Source organism: Neoarius graeffei, chromosome 10 (genome assembly GCF_027579695.1).
Source record: "Neoarius graeffei isolate fNeoGra1 chromosome 10, fNeoGra1.pri, whole genome shotgun sequence".
Taxonomy (NCBI): domain Eukaryota; kingdom Metazoa; phylum Chordata; class Actinopteri; order Siluriformes; family Ariidae; genus Neoarius; species Neoarius graeffei.
The window spans coordinates 31,497,889-31,518,971 of NC_083578.1; the positions used below are offsets into that span (position 1 = coordinate 31,497,889).

Sequence of the window (21,083 nt, forward strand, 5' to 3'; positions counted from 1 at the left end):
CCGTTGCTCCCTCACTTACAGAGCACACTTTTCTTAAATATGTGGTTGACGTTTTGGCCAGTAATCCAATTTCATCTCTTGTTCTGGCATTGGTTAAAATGGTAATTTCAAGAGTCATTTCTGAGTATATGTAATTTGGGCTATATGTATGTGACCAATAGTTCTGGCGGATATTAGAAATAACAGTGGCTAGGACTAGCTCATTATGTTACCAGACCTATGTTTGCTGAACTGTAACTTCAGCTCTCCTTCTCAAGTGCTTGAGACGGGCAGGCTTCCAAACCATGGAGTCTGTTTATAAAAAATATAAACGTTACCTCAAGATATCATGGTTGTTGCACAAGGGTTGGGAATGCCTATAGATCTAGAAACTAACTGACTGGTGTGGGGTCATGTGTCATTTCCTATCCCAGCTGACTACGGGCAAAAGGCAGGGTACACCCTGGACAAGTTGCCAGGTCATTGCAGGGCTGACACATAGACGACCATTCACACCTACGGTCAATTTAGAGCTGCTAATACCTGCACGTCTTTGGACTGTGGGGGAAACAGGAGCACCCGGAGGAAACCTACGCAGACACAGGGAGAACATATAAACTCCACACAGAAAGGGCCCTGTCGGCCGCTGGGCTCGAAGCAAGACGGTTCTGGGTGTGAAGCGACAGTGCTAACCACTACACCACCGTGCTGCCTGGAAAAATAGTCTGGCATGTCTATTCAGAATGTTAGTGTTTCTTAAGGGTTGGGGAATTGCAGTGCACGGTCCTTTTTGTTAAATTTTGGATAGCATCATGTGCTCTGCTATTCATGCAGAGTCCAGGTAATGTGTGTCGAATTTACTCAAGCCGATTACTCCTGCAGCAGTTTGTCAGCTTCTTTACAATTGGAAATCATTAGCAGGCAAACAAACTCGTAGGGTCCTTCATGCTAAAATGTAGAATAGGAAACGGTCTCAATTCTCGTTGTGTGTATGTAAGCCCGTATTCCTCCAAACGTATAAATCTCAGAATAAAAGTAAGACTGCTTCTTGGTCACGCTGAACTTCTCTTGTGTGACATATAAATAATTGTGCAGCTCCTTTTGCCTCAGAGAAATTCCCTTTTTAAGCTTGCACAAATCCTGAAAATTGTGTGATTTTTGTTTGGTTACAGGTTCAACAGTGGTGACCAAAGAGCATACAGTGGAACCAGGTATATCTCCAAAGCACAGGGATGGACTCCAGCGTGATTGAAGGTGGACTCAATGTCACTCTCACCATCAGGCTGCTTATGCATGGTAAAGAGGTTGGCAGCATTATTGGAAAGGTTAGTTTGAAGAAGATAAACTCTGGGGGGGGGGGGGGGGGGGAGACTTTATTTGGTGTAATTTGGGATATAGTTTGAAATCAAGCTGAACACCTCACCCTGGAAAATACAAAGCGACTCACAATGGTGATGTTGAGGCTTGGTTTGGGTGAATCCTGCTGAAGTGGTCTCTCGTCTGTTTTTCTTAATCCGTTATCAGTTAATTGATATTTCTGTGATTTGAGTACTTTTGTGAATTTATGGTGACATTTCATCATGATGTCTCCTTCATTGATGTCTTTCAGCAGAGGTGATACCAAACATTTCTTCAACTTCTCTCACTCTCCTAATTTGAACCTGAAAGCCTATAATGTAGGAATTGAAGGAAAAAATTGCTCAAGTTTTGGTTTTGTGCATTTCAGAACGCCAATGAAATTGGCAGTTTTCTGAAATGGAAAATCATCCCTAAATCTAAAAAAAAAAAAAGACAGAAAATCACAATCTGAATCAAGTTTATTGCCAAGTACGTTCTCGTGTACAAGGAAACTGCTTTGGTGATTGATGCTTGAACAGTTAAGAGAGAAAAATTTGGCAAAGACAGAAAGTAGCTATATACATAGAATAAGAAATGAAAGAATCTGAAATAGCCCTGTGATGACCTGGCGACTTGTCCAGGGTGTACCCCGCCTTTCGCCCGTAGTCAGCTGGGATAGGCTCCAGCTTGCCTGCGACCCTGTAGAACAGGATAAAGCGGCTAGAGATATGAGAATCTGAAATATGCAAATTTGAAAAGTGGACATGTGCATGAGTTGTTCAAGCTGTACAGTATGTCGAATGTGCAAAAATGGGTCACATGAGTGATGAAGAGACTTTCAGAAAGAGTGCATGACAGGAAGAGAATGTGTAGTGGGCCAAGTCAATAACCAGCTGTACAGTGTGAGCTGGAACGTGCAGTGAAGGTTCACAGAATGGAGATGTATGACATGGCCTTGAAATGTGCAAAATTGTAGTTCAGAGCCAGAGTACATTCACACAGATTGGAAGTGTGAGGTTAGTCAGTGGGGGTCTCTGACCTTATTGATGAGGCCTGTTGCGGGGGGGAGCTGGCCTTATGCCGTGAGGTTTTGCTTGTAACGGACCGCAACCTCCTACCAGAGGGGAGTGGTTTGAAAAGTTTGTGTCTGGGGTGAGAGGGGTCAGCCACAATCCTTTCTGCTCTCCTCAGGGTCCTGGACTCGTACAGGTCCTGAAGAGACAGCAGGTTGCAGCCAATCATCCTCTCAGCAGAGCAGATGATGCGCTGCAGTCTGCCCTTGTCCGTGGCAGTGGCAGCAGCGTACCAGACAGTGATGGAGGTGAGGTTGGACTCAATGATCATGGTGTAAAAGTGCACAATTATTGTCTTTGGCAGATCACACTTCATCTGCTGCAGAAAGTACATCCTCTGCTGTGCTTTCTTGGTGAGAGCAGGTGTACGTCTCCCACTTAAGGTCCTGGGCGATTATAGTGCCCAGGAAGTGGAAATACTCCACAGAGGTTACTGGGGAGTCAAACAGGGTGGTGGGGGGGCAGACCTCCTCCTGAAGTCTACAATCATCTCTGTTGTCTTTAGAACATTGGGCTCCAAGTTGTTCTGCCTGCACTAGGACACCAGATGGTCAGTCTCCCACCTGTAGGCAAGCTCGTCCTCATCAGAGATGAGTCCAGTGAGGGTGGTGTCATTTGCGAACTTTAGGAGCTTGACAGACTGATGACTTGTAGTGTAGCTGTTGGTGTACAGGGAGGAGTGTAGAGGAGAGAGGAAGCAGCCTTGGGAGGATCTGGTGCTGATGGTTTGGAAGGCTGAGACGCGTTTCCCCAGCTTCACATGCTGCTTCCTGTCAGACAGGAAGTCTGTGATCCACCTGCAGGTGGACTCGGACATGTTCAGCTGGGAGAGCTTGTCTTGCAGAAGAACCGGGATGATTGTGTTGAAGGTGGAACTGAAATCCACAAACAGGATCCTAGTGCAAGTTCCTGGGAAGTCCAGGTGCTGGAGGATGAGGTGAAGAGCCATGTTGGCCGCATCATCGGTAGATCTGTTGGGTCTGTAGGCAAACTGCATGGGGTCCAGGAGTGGGTCGTTGATTGCTTTGAGGTGGTAAAGTGCAAGGCGCTTGAATTTCATGACTACAGAAGTCAGAACGATGGGTCTGTAGTCATTTAATCCTGTGGATCCTTGGCTTTTTGGGGACTGGGATAATGATGGAGGTCTTGAAGCAGGCTGGCACATGGCATGCCTCCATTGAGGTGTTTATGAACACCAGAGACAGCTGATCAGCACAGTGCTTTAGGGTAAATGATGAGCCTGAGGCAGGACCTGCTGCCTTGTGGGAGTTCAGCTGCTTAAAGAGCTTGTTGACTTGTCTCCAGAATGGAGAGAGCTGAGGCTGTGGTGGAGGGTGGATGGGCCTCTGAGGTGTGAAGTTGTGGAGGGGGTGGTGGGCTGGAGTGTGGAGTCATGGGGGATTGTTAATGGGGACAGTCCCATTTGTCTTTCAAAGCAACAGTAGACCTCTTACAGTTGGTTGGCCAGGTGCAAGTTGTTAAGGGGGGGGGGGTGAAGATTTGTGGCTAGTGATCTGTCTGGGCCCTTTCCAGACAGATGTAGAGTTGTTGACTGAGAACCGGTGTTGGAGTTTCTTAGAGTACAGATGTTTAGCTTCTCTCACTGCCTTGCTAAAACTATTCCTAGACTCTTTAAACCTGTCCCTGTTGCCACTTCTGAACGCTTCTTCCTTTTGCAACCTTGGCTGTCTGAGCTTATCTGTGAACCAGGGTTTGACATTATTGTGACTACCCCTGGTTTGTGATGGAACACAGCAGTCCTCACAGAAGCTGATGTAGGATGTCAGCCTCTGTGTACTCATCCAGACTGTTGATAGCAGTCCTGAACACATCCCAGTTTGTACAGTCCAAACATGCCTGAAGGTTCTCCACAGTCTCATTGCGCCACATCTTGGATGCCCTCACTACAGGTTTCCTCATCTTTAATTTCTGCCTGTATGCAGGAATCAGGTGGACCATGATGTGGTCAGAGCGGCTCAGTGCAGCGTGGGGGATGGCGTGATGGGCGTTATTGACTGTAATAGAGCAGTGGTTCAAAATTTTCTCCTCTCTGGTCGGGCATTTAATAAACTTTTGTATTTTGGTAATTCATGGCTGAGGTTACCTTTTGTTAAAGTCACCAAGGATGATAACTAGGGAGTCTGGGTTGGTCTGTTCCATACCCAGTATCTGATCGGCAAGCATGCACTGTGTTCTGCATGTTGGCCTGTAGTGGAAATGTAAACCCCAACCAAAATGAATGAAGCAAACTCGTGGGGAGCAGAAGGGTTTACAATTAATGATTTAAATGATTCCAGATTGGGAGAACGGTGCTTCAGGATCTATCACTACGTTTACATGCACATAGAGAGAATCGAATTTCTGCCGTTGCTCGACTGAAATCGAAGTTCAAAATGCCATGTATACACCTTAATTCGGCTGAAATTGAACCGAACTTGATTTCTCGGAATCGAGCTACACGACCTAGTTTATGCGATTTCTGCCGAGCTACTTTGTGCATGTATACCCTATCGAGCTAGTTGTCGAGCTACTTCCGGAAGTGACAAGTGACGAGACCACAAGCAGGAAACACAACAGCCTCGGTCGGCATGACAACAGTAGTAGCGAGCAGCAGAAGAGGTCAGGAGGAACAAACGAAGAAGAGAAAATGGCGATGTAGAGCTCTCTGAAGTGTGGGTGGAGCACAGAGGATGGCAGGACAAAGCTTCTGGTACTAATAGGCTTTTTATTGTCAGACTTTTCAGTTTAACAGCCTACTTTTATTCTTGAGAGAAAAACACATGCGCGAGCGCGCTGTGTTCTAGTCCCGGGATGAGCTGTCCCCTCTCCTCTCCCTCTGCCTCGTTAAATAGGGCGCGGTTACTGGGAAGACACACAAACACAGGTTAATTACCATCAGGTGAATTGATTCTGCCACTCACCTTCCCTGGCTCCGCCCTCCTGTCACAGACCAGTGCTTGACCACGCCCCCACTGCCACAGGCAAGCAGAAACGTGCACTTCTGGAGCAATGAGGAGACAGAGTTCATGCTCATTCAGCTTAAGGAGTTGAATATATTAAAATTCATGGACGGGAGAAAAACGCGCAATGGAGAACACGGAACTGATAACTTTGTTTACACTCTTGAATAGCTCTTCATGACAACAACCGGAAGTGTACCAACACGATGGGGCGTGTTGCGCCACCTGTGGCTCGGGTGCACAATGCACCTCACACAATAGCCCGATTTTATTGTGTGCATGTAGGATTGGATTTCTCTGGCACCCTGCTGGGACCTTCAGCTCGATTTCCGACAGCAGCTCGATTTGGATGTGCATGTAAACGTAGTCACTGACACGTTACTGCACCAGCCGCTGTTGACACACAGATTCCACCACCCTTTGTTTTACTGGAGAGATCAGTGTTACAGTCCGCTCTGAAAAGTTGGAAGCCAGCAAGCTGCAGCACAGAGTCCGGAATGAGTCTGTATAGCCATGTCTCTGTGAAGCACAAAACGGAACATGAAAAGTCCCTGTTTCTCCCCAACAGCAGCTAGAATTTGTCCAGTTTGTTGCACAATGACCGCACGGAGAGAAATATCACAGGTAGTGGAGTGCGAAGTCCGTGCTGACGGAGGCACACGAGTGCACCAGTGCATTTTCCTCTCCTCCGGCATCTCGCTGAGTGAGCAAAGGTGAGCGCACCTTTTGACCAGAATGTCCAATAATTCTACCGAAGACACCAGAAAAGTTGAGAATAAGTCTGCTGGAGTTGTCCCCCTGATGTTCACGAGTATTGCAGCAGTGAATGGAGTTTACGAACAAAATAAGACCAAACATTGCGTACCAGCACATTGAGGCAGCCATCCGAAGCGCCATCTTGGTGATTGAGCAAACATCGAGTGTTAAACATTTCTGCTGTTTCAGGTTTAAGGAAAGTAGGTGAAGGTGTAATATCAGCTATGAAGTTGGAACTCGGCTGAATGGTGGCTATTTAGGTGATTCTGCAGTAATGCACAATAAACCGTACCAAAAAAAAACCATAACGCTGTTTTTCGTAGTTCCTTTTGTCTAATCCACATGACTGACATTTTCTCTGTTCTGCTGCTGTATTTGAAGGCATCTGCAATAACCTATGTAGGAGCATGACGGTTAAAAAAATAAAAACGGCATAACTTTCTAACCATTTAATACTACTTGTGAGATTTTAGACTTTTTGTAGGCCTATGTAATATTTTTACGAATTTTGTCTTCCCCTTTTCAGCTGACCCAAAAGTGCCGGAACATGCATTGCTATAATTGACTTGATATTAAACTCAAAGCATGCATTTAATTTTTACAGAATGTGAACGTGTCCCATGAGTTCAGATGAGAGCATGTGGAATGGGTGGTCGGGGCAGGGCTTTGATTCATTTTGATTAATATCGGAGTTCAAAATCGATGTCCCATTTTATTGTAATGGAGGAAAGACTGCTCTTTTGGCTTACAGGGCAATTAGCGTACTTGGGCCACACCAATTCGATTAGTTGGTCCTCGGAATCGCCGCTTGAAGAAAATGCAAAATGAAGAAGAAAAATTGAAATCGACTGCAGGTTGAGGTCGCGTGACGTCGAAAACCAATCAAATCGCCCCTTTCACTTTAAAGACTTGCGGAAGAAACATGCCTGTGGAGGGGAATCCTGCAAAGCCTGTTTGTGATTTGTTAGGATATTCAGCGAACAGAAGCGTAAAATCTTTGACAGGTGTGTTGAAATTCAAGAGGGGGGAAAACTTTGCACAGTTGTACTCAAGATGCCGTGAGCTTGTTACCCTGCGATGTGCCAACTTGGACTACAACTCTGTGGAGGTGGGTTTGATTTTATATATTTCATTGATTGATGTGAGGGGCAAACAAAAAATCTTTCGAAGGATTTAGCCATCAGAAGTAGCCTACTCCTGGTTAAATCTTTTTTTTTTTTTTTTTTTTTTTTCCTTGTGCATTTGTAGATGTTCAATTGACTGTAATTCAGTCGTTTATTTAGCCTGTCTGTTTATTGGTTTGCCTGATAAGACGTGCAGCCAGAGCTAGCCCTTAATGCATATGGGTGGAAATAAGAAGCTATTAAAAGAGCCATATGAAATGTGTAACAATAATGTATTGTCTTTGTTTCTCTATTATGAAAGCCCTCTATTTCCACCGCTAATTTTACCATCGGAGCTTTTTTTTTCGCACGCTCGCTTCATATTTTTCCTGAAAAAATCTGAGAACCAACTAATTAAATTGGTGTGGCCTTATGATTAAATTGCAGACGAATGGAGTGAATGTTGGCGGGTCTGGTAATATATAATTGGACTATCACTAGATACTAGGCAAAGTTAAATCACAATACAAATTTGATTTTCAGTTGATGAAATGAGTTACGATTAATCATAGGGCTTTGTAATCTTTTTTTTTTTTTTTTATATAAAGTTTTTCCTGGCAGTAATTGTGTTTAGACAGCAGAGGGTGCAAGAATGTACAGTATGAGCCTGACTTCACCATAGGTGGAAGTTCTCATCTCATTCTCATTATCTCTAGCCGCTTTATCCTGTTGTATGGCTCTAATGCTGTGAAAGTGCGTACCAAAAAAAAAAAAAATTCCAAGTTGGGAAATTGCTGTTGTGCAATTGACTGAATAGATTTAACAAGAAATCGGGGCTCTCTTTTTACAGACTGCTGAAAGCTAAAGAAAATGGAAGCAAAATGAGGTAGTACAGATTTAAGAGAAGGCCTATTTTTTTTATTAAAATATTTTAATAGGCTATTTTACTCCAATTTTTACAAATGAGTGAAATTATTGTTGGTTGCAATATTTTGTTTTTTATTTAACAAAAGGAATAATTTGATGAATTTGAAAATTGCTACTTTTTTGGTCATTTATTTACACTTATTTTATTTTAAATGAGTGAGAATTAAAACATGATCCCGGTGTTGTGGATTGGGTGAACTGTTATATGCCCACTAGATGCTCTGACAATGTAAGATCAAATGTTATATAGACGTGTTTTACTGGGAAATACTCCACTCGTATTTTTCATATGAACTACGCCTGGGACATTGAGTAACATGTTTTTCAATATACTCACTTGTGAGAATATCAGTTGAGTTGTTTTGATAAATTTTGTGTACTTTGTGAATGTGTCCATATAATAAGTCACACATTGGCTTGAAAATATGAAGTTTATTTTTCTGTTAAAACTCCCATTTTTCATGTGCATTGCAGATCTGAGTGACATTTTCCGATCTTTCATTCCAATGTCACACCCAGGGTTTCCTTGATGCGTGTTGTCAAAATGGCAAACTGATTCAAAATCAAAATTCTTTTAACTTGTGTTTTTTTTTTTTTTTGTGGCAGTGTCCATATAAAGAATATTATGTGGTGGTGCGACGATATGAAGTTTATCTTGTGTTGAAAAATATTTCACTTGTGAGCTTCACTCACTCATGAAACATACTCACCACTCAAAGATAAAACTTGAATTCTTCACACCACTGTGTAATATGCTCTATATCTTGCACAAGCATATTGTGAAATGTTATTTGAGTCAATAATGCTTTCATCTTGCATACACTCATATGGCTGATGTGAGAAACCTTTAACTAGAGGTTGTTTTTCTCCCCCACCCAATAGAAAGGTGAATCTGTGAAGAAGATGCGAGAAGAGGTGAGCATGATTAAGTCAGTTTGTGTTTGGATTTCTGTTACACTGAAAACACTGGTATTTGAAATTCATAAATTTAAGTCTCTGTATTAGTGAAAGTAGCTTGAGTGATCATCATTGCACAGGAATATTTCCATTGAATTACAGTCCTAAATGCATACTAGGGGTAATTTTGCTCATTCACACCTCACTTGCCTCCTGTTCAGAGTGGAGCTCGCATCAATATCTCGGAAGGGAACTGCCCAGAGCGCATCATCACCCTGGCAGGACCCACCACTGCCATTTTTAAAGCCTTCTCCATGATCATTGATAAACTCGAAGAGGTACACTTTAATGGTTTCCAATTCTACATGCGTCTACATGTTTGCTTTTGGCATTTTATCAGGAGACTTTTTTTTTTTTTTTTTTTAATAAGCTATAGCCATCACTGCATGTAGATGTTTGCGCTGACCTGATGGGTTCCTGTGCAGCAATACTTCGCAGCTTTATTGACCTCTCCTTTCTAAAATGTAGTATTTATGTGCATGCTCTTATACCCTTACAGTTCCAGTAGTAGATGGTGAAATGATGACTAGAACACCACAAAGTGGTGTACGTGGTTTGGTTGCTTTAATGAAAATAAAACAAAACAGCAAAGTGTATATACAACCAAAGGTAGATAGAAAGCTAACAAATTACCAGGCAATAAATAAGCTATATTTGAAAGTAATTTTGATGTGAACAGCATATAAATAAGGGGGGGGGGTGTTAAAGTTTTGGGAACATGAGCAAAAACTGCTTTAATAAAAGCAGGGATGTGGCTAGTCATCCAGCATAGGTAAAGCCATTTTTAAATCTAACCAATGAATAGATATGTGAAATGATTGTTGTTTATAGTTTGTATTGTATTAATATTGTTGTTAATAGGAGGAGGAGGTGTTCCTCTTAATTGCAAATGATACCCTGGCAACCAGCTCTATGGCATTGCTCTGAAGACAACTTCTAACCAGCTGAAAAATAAATGTATACAGTTTAATTATTTAAATTAAGAAAAGTTGCATCTACCAGTGCTGTTCTGTTGCTTAAAATGTTCTGCTGTTAAAATGAAAAATATAATATAAAAAGGAATGCAGTTATTGCCTCACTACAAGGAAGGTATGTTAAGCCAATAGTTTTGCCACATCCAGTCCTCTCTGTAACTTGGACGTCCCCCCTGTCATTTTTCAGGACATTAGCAGCTCCATGTCTAATAGTACAGCCACCTCAAAGCCTCCTGTCACACTGCGCATTGTTGTGCCAGCCAGCCAGTGTGGTTCTCTTATCGGTAAAGGTGGATGCAAGATCAAAGAGATCAGAGAGGTAAGCGTAAATTTTGTTCTGCTTCTACTGCCAATTCATTAACCCTTTGATAGTTTTTATATTCCATAGCATTTTTGTATTCATCTTCTATACGCTTTTGGTAGTTCAGTGTTGGTTAGTTGGATAGATGATGTGGTGTTTTCTCTGACAAGTCAACGGGAGCTCAGGTACAGGTGGCTGGGGACATGCTGCCTAACTCTACTGAAAGAGCCATTACCATTGCTGGGACACCGCTCTCCATCATCGAGTGTGTCAAACAGATCTGTGTTGTCATGCTGGAGGTAAATACTTTTTGTTATGCATGTGGTGGGAGGATTCATTCACAGAACATTCATCATGGGTTTTTTTTTTTTGGGACACATTCTCCAATGTCCCACAAACAACTCAACAATGGATCACTAAAGAGCTGATGTCTCGTTTATTGAAGTGTGCATAGAACAAGTTGTACTGCCGTATGCAAGAACTGCCCATATGCACGAGGAAATTTATCATGTGTTCGCGGTGATGTCAACCAATTAATTGTTTTCTTAACAATTAATGAAATGCTATTATTAACCTTTTTTTTTTTTTTTTTTTTTTTTTTTTTTTTAAATGTATAAAAAAAGTCTCCTCCCAAAGGTGTCACCATCCCGTATCGACCCAAACCCTCAGGTTCGCCTGTTATCTTTGCTGGAGGACAGGTTAGTGTTGCTGTTGAACAATTGCCTCACATTCTCACCATAGCAAAAGAATTTGCCCTGAGTCGTTTTATTATTATTTTAGGCATATGCGGTGCAGGGACAGCATGCCATTCCCCAACCTGATGTAAGAAAAATGCTTAATACATTTTGGAGATTTTCAATGACTTGTTTTTGTTGTATGACCTGTTTAATCAATAGAAAAGATTTTTCAAACCTTTTTTTTTTTTGGGGTCTGTAAGCCAGGAGATTTTCTTTTTCCTTTACAGCTCACTAAACTTCATCAGTTGGCAATGCAGCAAAGTCCGTTTCCTCTGGCCCCAAGTAGCCAGGGATTCACTGGTGAGTATGTGGGGTGTTTTTTTTTTTTTTTTTTTTTTTTTTTTTTTAAATGAATTCCACTCCTGACCCAAAAGAATTGACCACATCCACTCACTCCTGCAATTATTTGTATGCTTGTACTAAAAATCTTGGTTATATTCTTAAAAATACACAAATTAGTCATTTACACCACCTTGACTCTCACCAGAATAAAACGGTTACAGAAGATAAATGAATGATTCGCATACTGCTATGTGACCTAATACAAGCCCAGGCTAATAGTGAGAGTAAAAAGTATTTGATCCCTTGCTGATTTTGTTGGCTTGCCCACTAATCAAGACATGATCATTCTGTACTTTTAATGGTAAATGTATTCTAACATGGAGAGACAGAATATCAAAAAGAAAATCCAGAAAATAACTTTAAAGAATATATATTAATTGATTTGTATTTCATTGAGGGAAAGAAGTATTTGATCCCCTAGTATGCATTAGGAGTTCTGGCTTTCACAGACCAGTTAGACACTCCCAATCAACTTCTTACCTGAATTGAAGACACCTGTTCTAACTGATCACCTGTATGAAAGACACCTGTTCACAGAATCAGACAATCAGACAGATTCCAAACTCTCCAACATGGGTAAGACCAAAGAACTCTCTCAGGACCTCAGAGACAGGATTGTTGACCTGCACAAATCTGGAATGGGCTACAAAAACATTAGCAAGATGCTGGGTATTAAAGTAACAACCATTGGTGCAATTGTGAGAATTTAAGAAGTATAACATGACCATCAATAGACCTCGGTCTGGTGCTCCACAGAAGATTTCACCTCGTGGGGTGGCAATGATCATGAGAACTGTGAGAAATCGGCCTGCAACCACACAGCGGGAGTTAGTGAATGACCTCAAGGCAGCTGGGACCACAGTCACCAGGAAAACAATTGGCAACATTTTGCGCCGCAATGGATTAAAATCCTGCAGTGCCTGAAAGGTACCCCTGCTTAAGAAGGCACATGTGGAGGCCCGCCTAAAGTATGCCAATGATCACCTCAAAGATGTACAAAGTGATTGGGAGAAGGTTCTGTGGTCAGACGAGACCAAAATTGAACTATTTGGCCTAAACTCTACTCGTCATGTGTGGAGGAAGAAAAATGCTGCCTATGACCCCAGGAACACTGTGCCCACCGTCAAGCATGGAGGTGGAAGCATTATGTTTTGGGGGTGTTTCTCTGCCAAGGGCACAGGGCTACTTCACCGCATCAGTGGGAAGACGGATGGAGCCATGTACCATGCAGTCCTGAGGGACAACCTCCTCCCCTCTGCCAGGAAGTTGAAAATGGGCCGTGGTTGGGTCTTCCAACATGACAACGACCCGAAGCATACAGCAAAGGCAACAAAGGAGTGGCTCAAGAAGAACCACATTTAAGGTCATGGAGTGGCCCAGCCAGTCTCCGGACCTCAATCCAATCGAAAATCTATGGAGGGAGCTGAAGGTCCGAGTTGCCAAGCGACAGCCCACCAACCTTAATGGTTTAGAGAGGATCTGCAAAGAGGCCAAAATTCCCCCTGATATGTGTGCTAACCTTGTGGTTAACTACAACAAACGTCTATCTGCTGTGCTTGCAAACAAAGGCTTTGCCACCAAGTATTAAGTGCTTTTGGCTAGAGGGATCAAATACTTATTTCCCTCAATGAAATACAAATCAATTAAAATATATTCTTTAAAGTTATTTTCTGGATTTTCGTTTTGATATTCTGTCTCTCCATGTTAGAATACATCTACCATTAAAAGTATAGAATGATCATGTCTTTATTAGTGGGCAAACCAACAAAATCAGCAAGGGATCAAATACTTTTTACTCACTGTAAATGTGGCCTTTCTCTGTCCCATGAGCTTTATATCTGATGGCCCTGAAGAACATGAAAGCATCTGCTCCCGCAACTCCCAGTACTAATGCACATCTGACGCGGTGCACGGTGGTCCGGACTACCGTTGTGGTCCGGACCACGCCGTTTTCAGGTGTGGTCCGGACCACCAAGTTCAGAAGACAAATAAATTTTAAATTTTCAGCTACTTCTTCCCCTAATTTAGAATAAATTCTTTCCTTTGCCCTTTCTTCTGTTGCTTTGTAGTCTCTAGCACATTTTTTCTTATTCCTTAGAAGCTGTTCATAACCACCCTGAGACATAATGACGAAAGTTGGTAAAATTATTTTTCACTTCCCTCGTGGCAGCTCCCGCTTTTTTACATGTGTTAGAACTGGTATCTTTTATTGCGCGTGTGTTTTACGCATGCATTTCTCTTCCGGTTTGAGAAAAAATAACAAATGATGTACGACTTTGTAAAAAAACTCGTATTAAATGACAAACACAGTATGATTTTGGTAAGTTTTTATTTATATCGTAATATAATACAGCATACGGTGAACCGGACCACAATCCAGGAAAAATAATTAATTAATGCCCTCGTTTTGTATGGAAAATACGGTGATCCGGACCACCGCGTACCGCGTCATCTGTAGAAAATGGTCCCTGGTTTATGGTGTCATGAGGCATAACTAGTACATGCTAGTCATTCCCAAATCCTGCTGCATCCTAAACTACACGCAACAAAACAAGGATGCATTGTGGCTATGGGTAGGAACTGATTACCATTTGAAAAAATGAACTTTTTATGGATGACTAACACACATCAGTCATGGGAAGGAATGTGGAAACTCAAGAACGGTGCAGTGTTAAACTATTATCAAAACTGTGTTTAGCTAAAACGGGCCACAGCCAAACTAGAAATGGGCATATCAGACGCATGCTGTGAAAATTGTGCCTGCGGATGGTCATTTAAGTTTCCAGATCTGTCATTGCTTAACTCTTGAATATCTTCTACTGTGAATACAATCATTAAAAAGCTCATCTCTGCTTTCCAAAGAAATTTATCTCGTTAAGACCTGTTCAGTATTTTGGGAGTAACGGCAGGTTGAAGTTGGTACAGCAGAGTAAAAACTCTGCTCACGTGATGTGATGGGGGAAACTGCCAGTGCTTTTAGTCACAGAAAAGCAGTCAGGCTCTCTTCTGATCAGTATCCGAGTGGATTACTTGTGAATTTCAATAGTAACCACTTTTTTTTTTTTTTTTTTTTAATTATTATAGGGATGTTTTCTAGCTCTCACTGTTTCTGATGGAAAATTTTGCTGAATACTTCATCTGCTAGTTTTGAGGTTATGATTCATGTGAGACTTCGAAGTGAGTTTTCATAGCTTTACCGACTTTTTTTTTACTTTTTTTTTTTTCCTCAAATTGGACTGGTTCATGTAAATTAATCTATATTTTAGAATATAACTAGTTTTGATAAATATTGAGATCTTAGTAGTCAGATTGATCATTTAAAAAAAAAAAGTCAAAGACAAGCGTCAAATTAAATGGAATTGTTTATTGATGTGGCTTTTTTTTTCGAGCTTAGTCTTAAGCTGTGAATATTAATCTAATTTATATAATCATTCTTTCATATAAACATTAGCAGGCTCTACTTAGAAATAGAAAGGCCTACAGGGCACAAAGAGGGTATTAGAGGGGTTCTTATTACTTTATTTTGATAGCGTGGTAGATGTGAATGACATTCAGTGCTTGCTTATGCATATTTTATAATTGTATTTGTAATTAACATTGATTTCTCCATTCGTGTGATGTGTAAATGAGTTAAGATCAGCTTTATATTGCACAAATAAAGCCATTTGGTGAAACTTTGAAGGAGAGTGTACTGATTTAAAGTTACCTAATTAGCATAATACTAATTTATGTAATTTTGTTTTTAGTCAAGTCAGCTTTGTCAAACATGCTATACATACTCGACATACAGCAAAGATGAAATTTTAGTCCTCTCTGACCCACGGTGCAAACAGGCAATGCAATAAATATAAATAGAATAATTGAAAAAACAAACAGTATAAACACTAGATAAGAACTAGACATAGACTAAACACACGCGTGTAAATTGGTGCAAATAAACAGTCAAGGGCACTTGAGGTATAGCAGGTAAACATGAAATAAGTAGGATAAACAACAAACTAATGCCTGTTAAGGTGAGGTAGTGCGGAATAGTGCAAATGAGCGAGGTAAAGTGAAATGTGCAGTCCCTGAGTTCAGTGTGTTAATGAACGTTGTGTGTGTGTTGGGGGGGGACTGTGAGGGTGACCTGTCAGATGCTGAAGGGGGGCAGGGGGGAGTGCAGGCAGAATCTGTGGCAGAGGGGGGAGGAGAGGCAGAACAGGGAGGGAGTTGAGCTTCCTGACCGCCTGGTGAAAAACTGTTCTTGAGCCTGCTGGTTTTGGCCCGGAGACTCTGCAGTCTCCTCCCCGACAGCAGCAGACTGAAGAGGCTGTGAGATGGGTGGGTAGGGTCACCTGCAATCCTGATGGCTTTGCGGGTGAGGCGGGAGTTATAAATATCCATTAGAGAAGGGAGAGAGACACCAATGATCCTCTCAGATGCGCTGCAGTGTCTTGCAGCAGGACACGGTGCAGGCGCCGTACCACACGGTGATGCAGCTGGTCAGGATGTTCTCAATGGTGCCTCTGTAGAATGTGTGCATGATGGGGGCCGGGACTCTTGGTCTCGGTTTGCGGAGGAAGTACAGATGCTGTTGGGCTTTTTTGGCCAGTGATGCAGTGTTGTTGCTCTAGGACAGGTCTTCAGAGATGTGCACACCCAGAAACTTGGTGCTGCTCACCCTCTCCACTACAGCACTGTCGATAGATAGTGGAGCATGCTGGGTGTGCGCTCTCCTGAAGTCCACAACAATCTCCTTCGTCTTCACGTTCAGGTGGAGATTGTTGTCCTTGCACCACGTGGCCAAGCAGCTCACCTCACTCCTGTAGATTGTCTCATTGCCATTGTTGATGAGACCCACCACAGTCGTGTCATCCGCAAACTTAATGAGATTTGAGCTGGATGTTGGTGTGCAGTCGTGGGTCAGCAGAGTGAAGAAGAGGGGGCTCAGTACACATCCTTGGGGGGGGGGCCCCGTGTCCAATGTGATGGTGCTGGAGGAGTTGCTGCTGACCTGTACAGTCTGTGGTCTCCCCGTCAGGAAGTCCAGCAGCCAGTTGCACAGGGAGGTGTTGAGTCCCAGCTGGTCCAGTTTGTGAATGAGCTGCTGAGGAATGATTGTGTTGAATGCTGAGCTAAAGTCTATGAACAGCATTCTGACATACGAGTCTTTTTGTCTCCAGGTGGGTGAGGGCTGAGTGGAGGGCAGTGGAGATGGCGTCATCGGTCGAACAGTTGGACCGATATGCAAACTGGAAAGGGTCCGGGGCAGAGGGCAGACTTGATATGCCGCATGACTAGCCGCTCTAAGCGCTTCATGAGGATGGGAGTGAGTGCGACAGGGCGGTAGTCATTGAAGCAGGAAGGAGACTGCTTCTTCGGGACCGGGATGATGGTGGTGGCTTTGAGGCATGTGGGGACAACAGCCTGGCTCAACGAGATGTTGAAGATGTCTGTAAAGACATCTGTGAGTTTCTCGGCACAGTCTCTCAGGACACGACCAGGAATGTTATCAGGACCCGGGGCTTTTCGTGCATTTGTTGTCCTGAGAGCTCTCCTCACGCTGTCCGGGGACAGCGTCAACACCTGGTCGCCGGGAGGTGGTGGGGTCTTCTGTGCCATGGTGCTGTTGTCTGCCTCAAAGCGAGTGAAGTCGTCGTTCAACTGATTCAGCAGAGACATGGAGTTGTCACAGGTCTGCGGCGAGGGCTTGTAGTCTGTGATGGTCTGAATCCCCCGCCACAGGTTCCTGGTGTCTCTGCTGTCGTTGGAATAGTCAGCAATGTACCTGGAATACTGTCTCTTGGCCACCCTGATGCCTCGTGACAGGTTGGCCCTAGCTGTCCTCAGGCCCACCTCATCCCCAGCACTGAAGGCGGTGTTCTGAGCCCACAGGAGCCTGTGGACTTCCCCTGTCAGCCATGGCTTCTGATTTGGCCCGAATGGAGATGGTTCTGGTGACAATGTCGTCCATGCACTTCCTCATGTAGGCAGTGACGGTCTCTGTGTAGATCTGTGATGTAGGTGGCCGCCTGTCTGAACATGCTCCAGTCAGTGGTGGAAAAACAGTCCTGGAGTGCCTCTGAGGACCCCTCTGGCCACACATGTATCTGCTTTGTAGCTGGTTTGGTGACTTTAACCAGTGGCCTGTAGGCTGGCATTAGCATAACGGTGGAGTGATCTGAGGCCCCAAGATGGGGGAGGGATAGGGCTTAGTAGGCATCTTTTATGCATGGTGTAAACATTGTCCAGAGTATTGTTTCCACGTGTGGGAAAGTTGATGTCCATAGAGTTTTGGAAACGCGCTCTTGGGGTTTGCATGGTTGAAATCCCCAGCCAGGATGAGGAAAGCATCTGGGTGGGCTGTCTGCTGCTCACTGATGTGCTGTTAGAGTTCATTCAGTGCTTCGCTCCTGTTATTGGAGCCGGGAGGGATGTATATTGCTACCAGCAATATGGCTGTGAATTCCCTCGGCAGGTAGAATGGCCGGCACTTAATAATTATAAACTCCACCAGTGGTGAGCAGTGTTTTTGTAGACCACAACAGCATCGCGGCACCAGGCATCACTGATGTGTAAACAGTCCAGTCGAGTCCCCCCACCCCACCCCCACCCCACCCCTGACTAGTGCTCTGTCTGACCGGTAGCATGTTAGCCGGGCTAGCTGAATGGCACCATCCGGGATGCTGTCATTAAGCCATGTTTCCACAAACACGAGGACACACTACACTCACTCAGACTTAAAAGATGAGCGGAGCAGGCGGACATAATCCAGCTTGTTCAGCGAGCGTACGTTGGCCAGAGTGATGGTAGGGCTAGCTGGCCAGTGAGGGCTAGCCTAGCCTGGATACCTCCGCGCTTGCCCCTCTTCTGCTTCTGCATGTTCCACCTGTGGCGCTTCCACTGTGGGCTGGATGCAGGAGTGGGGGTCGGTGATTGAGCAGGCCTCCGGAGCAAACCATAGTCGCATAGCACTTCCGTGTCCGCTGGATTTATATCCATGAATATAGTTCTGCGGCTGTCGAGTAGAAACTCACGGGAGTATGCGTGCCTTAAGACTGATTGACGCGACAAAGACGAACAAATGCACACTTTTTTAAAATACGAAAACACCGTTCTGTCGGGACAGAGAGGAGCCGCTGCGTGTGTACGCGCCGCCATCTTGGGATTTTACTAATTTTTAGAACTTTGTACTGAGTATACAACCATCTATATGCCTGCCAATTTCCATATAAATATCTTGAAAAATAGAAGTTAAACATTTGATCTTCATTAATTCAGCCCATTTTGGACCATGTTATCCTAATGCATATTGTGGCAGTTTTCTTAAAATTAAGCCTTTTTTCCCCTCCAATTTTTGATTTGTAATATCTCAAGAACAGATGTTTTAATTCTGTAAAAAGTATGTTCTGCATTAAATTGAGTTCAGTGAGATCACTTTTGAGCAATTTGGATTGAATGAATTTTCACCTGAGATGCCTATTAGAAAACCACAGCTTGTAGCCAAAATGTTATGACTTGCTACATCCCCTACATTATAAGGGGAGGGTACCTACAGTACTGTGGCTAAATGACTCTTTGGCTAGGTGAATTGAGTCTTCACTCATTTTCTTTAGTTTCTATTGATGTACTTTAAATATGTTGTCATACTTTAGGGTTACATTTACTTGGTAACCTGATCAGTCAGGTTTCTGGGCAAGCACAGTGGAGCTTTCACTTATCTGTTAATGCCCTATGACTCCACCTTTATGAAAACTATATTTGAAAATTGCAGGATGGCACAATTGGCGTTTCACTTGCGGATGCACAAAGACATGTTTCTGATCTTTGATTTACAAACCAGAGCCAAGCTATCAAGTGTTGATGTTTGTGCACAATGTAGCCACCACACAGCAATTAGTGCCATTTGAGTGGCACTTGGTTTACTCAAACATCTGTAACGCAAGACCTGAATGGATTTGCATGAAGCTTGAAAGATGTATCCTTGTGCTAAGCTGTTTGTGCACATGTGTCAAAGTAAAAATGGCAAATGACTTTTTATCCCCTGCTGGCCAAAAGGCCTGAAGGGGGGGATTATGTCGTGCCTCTGTCCGTCCTGGGAAGGGTGTTTACCTTCTGAAATCAACTCCTCTCACAATTTGTGTAGGAATTTTCACCAAACTTGACAAGAGGCATTGTTATACATCTGTAGTATGCATATTGTAATTTTGTGCAATTCCGTCGCATTTTACCAGAGTTATGGCCCTTGATTTAACAACCTTGTACTTTCACAATTTCATGAAGGTGTGCTTGCCTTCTGACATCAACTCCTCTCACAATTTTTGGATGAATTTCTCAAAGCTTGGCAAAAGGCCTTGTTATATGGTGCAGGAATGAGTTTTCTGCTTTTCGGCGGTTTTCTGCTTTTTCTGAGCAAAAATCGATGATATGCCAAATCTGTTGGTGTGTGTGGTGTGGTGGGTTTTTTTTTTTTTTTTTCCCCCATTGAGGGGGGTTGGGGTATATTCCTTCGTGATACTCAAGCGTACAACGATGTTACATGTTTACATTTTTGCCATCTTTAGTCTCGCTAAGTCTCACGGTAGAATACGTGTTATCTACAATGTAATTGGCCAAAACATTGCTGGCGAGAGCATGATTGGCTATCATAACAGTTCTTACAAGAGTGTGGGAGAGAACAAAAGCCAATCATAACAGTTCTTACAAAAGTACCCGCATCTGTTCCATTTTATCGAAACTTGCACATGTTCATCGTTGCTGCGATTCAAAAATACGTTTCTCTTTCGTATCAGCTTTTTTACTCAAAATGCCGAATACAATTGACAAGCGAGACGAAGCGAAGGTACATGAAATCGATGCTGGCATAAAACACAGAGAGGACTGACAAGCTTTTGTCTTTGGCCAAAAGGCTGAAGAAGTCAATGATTAAATGAAAATGAGAAGTGACTGTGAACTATAAATAATTGTATAAAGTGTACATAGACATTATCCCATAAACTTAGCATTCGTTTGATTTAATACATTGAACATGTATATGATGGTCAGTAAATCTGAATTAATGCTGACAGTTTTGAAAACTTAAATATTTCAAAAGACTTTGAAATCATATGCAACTAATGAGGACATAGGGTGACTGACCTTTTCTCCCTAAGAAATTTTATTTAATATATGAACATTTTGATAATTAATAAAATTTGCGTTTAATGTGAATTTAGTTTGTCATTTTTGTTGATCATAAATTATAACCCTACCCTTGAATGTAGAATGTGATTTTATTTTGAATTCAAACAATACTCCTATTGATTTGAAACATATTTTCATGTAAATATATAAAACAGACAACAGATTTTTTTTTTTTTATCTACTACAGCTCAGATTGCAGGAAAAGTGGTTTGTAAGGCCTTATTTTTCAAAATTTTCCTGGGGGGGGGGTATCCCTCCCAGACCCCCGGCTTCGGGCGCCATCTTGTTTTCTGCTTTTTTTTGGTGACCACCCACTCTCATGCCTGATGATGGTAATATGCATCTTGCGATTTACTTTTGTTTGTGAAAACTCCAGTAAAAATTTTGATCCTTGATTTTAACTAACTTTTAGCAATTTCATGAGCGTGTGCATTCTTCTGAAATCAACTCCTCTCATAATTTGTGGGGGAATTT

General features: G+C 42.8%; 1 protein-coding gene across 1 annotated transcript in view; it reads left to right on the forward strand.

The window, feature by feature from the left end:
• The window catches only part of pcbp2 (poly(rC) binding protein 2), a 40,283-nt gene that overhangs the window by 12,177 nt on the left and 7,023 nt on the right, over positions 1-21,083 (forward strand). Inside the window, exons 2-9 of the mRNA XM_060931706.1 lie at positions 1,152-1,304; positions 9,019-9,051; positions 9,255-9,371; positions 10,255-10,386; positions 10,539-10,667; positions 10,992-11,066; positions 11,149-11,190; positions 11,333-11,405. Coding sequence (XP_060787689.1) covers positions 1,212-1,304; positions 9,019-9,051; positions 9,255-9,371; positions 10,255-10,386; positions 10,539-10,667; positions 10,992-11,066; positions 11,149-11,190; positions 11,333-11,405 — 694 coding nt within the window. The 5' untranslated portion in view covers positions 1,152-1,211. The remainder of the gene's footprint in view (positions 1-1,151; positions 1,305-9,018; positions 9,052-9,254; positions 9,372-10,254; positions 10,387-10,538; positions 10,668-10,991; positions 11,067-11,148; positions 11,191-11,332; positions 11,406-21,083) is intronic.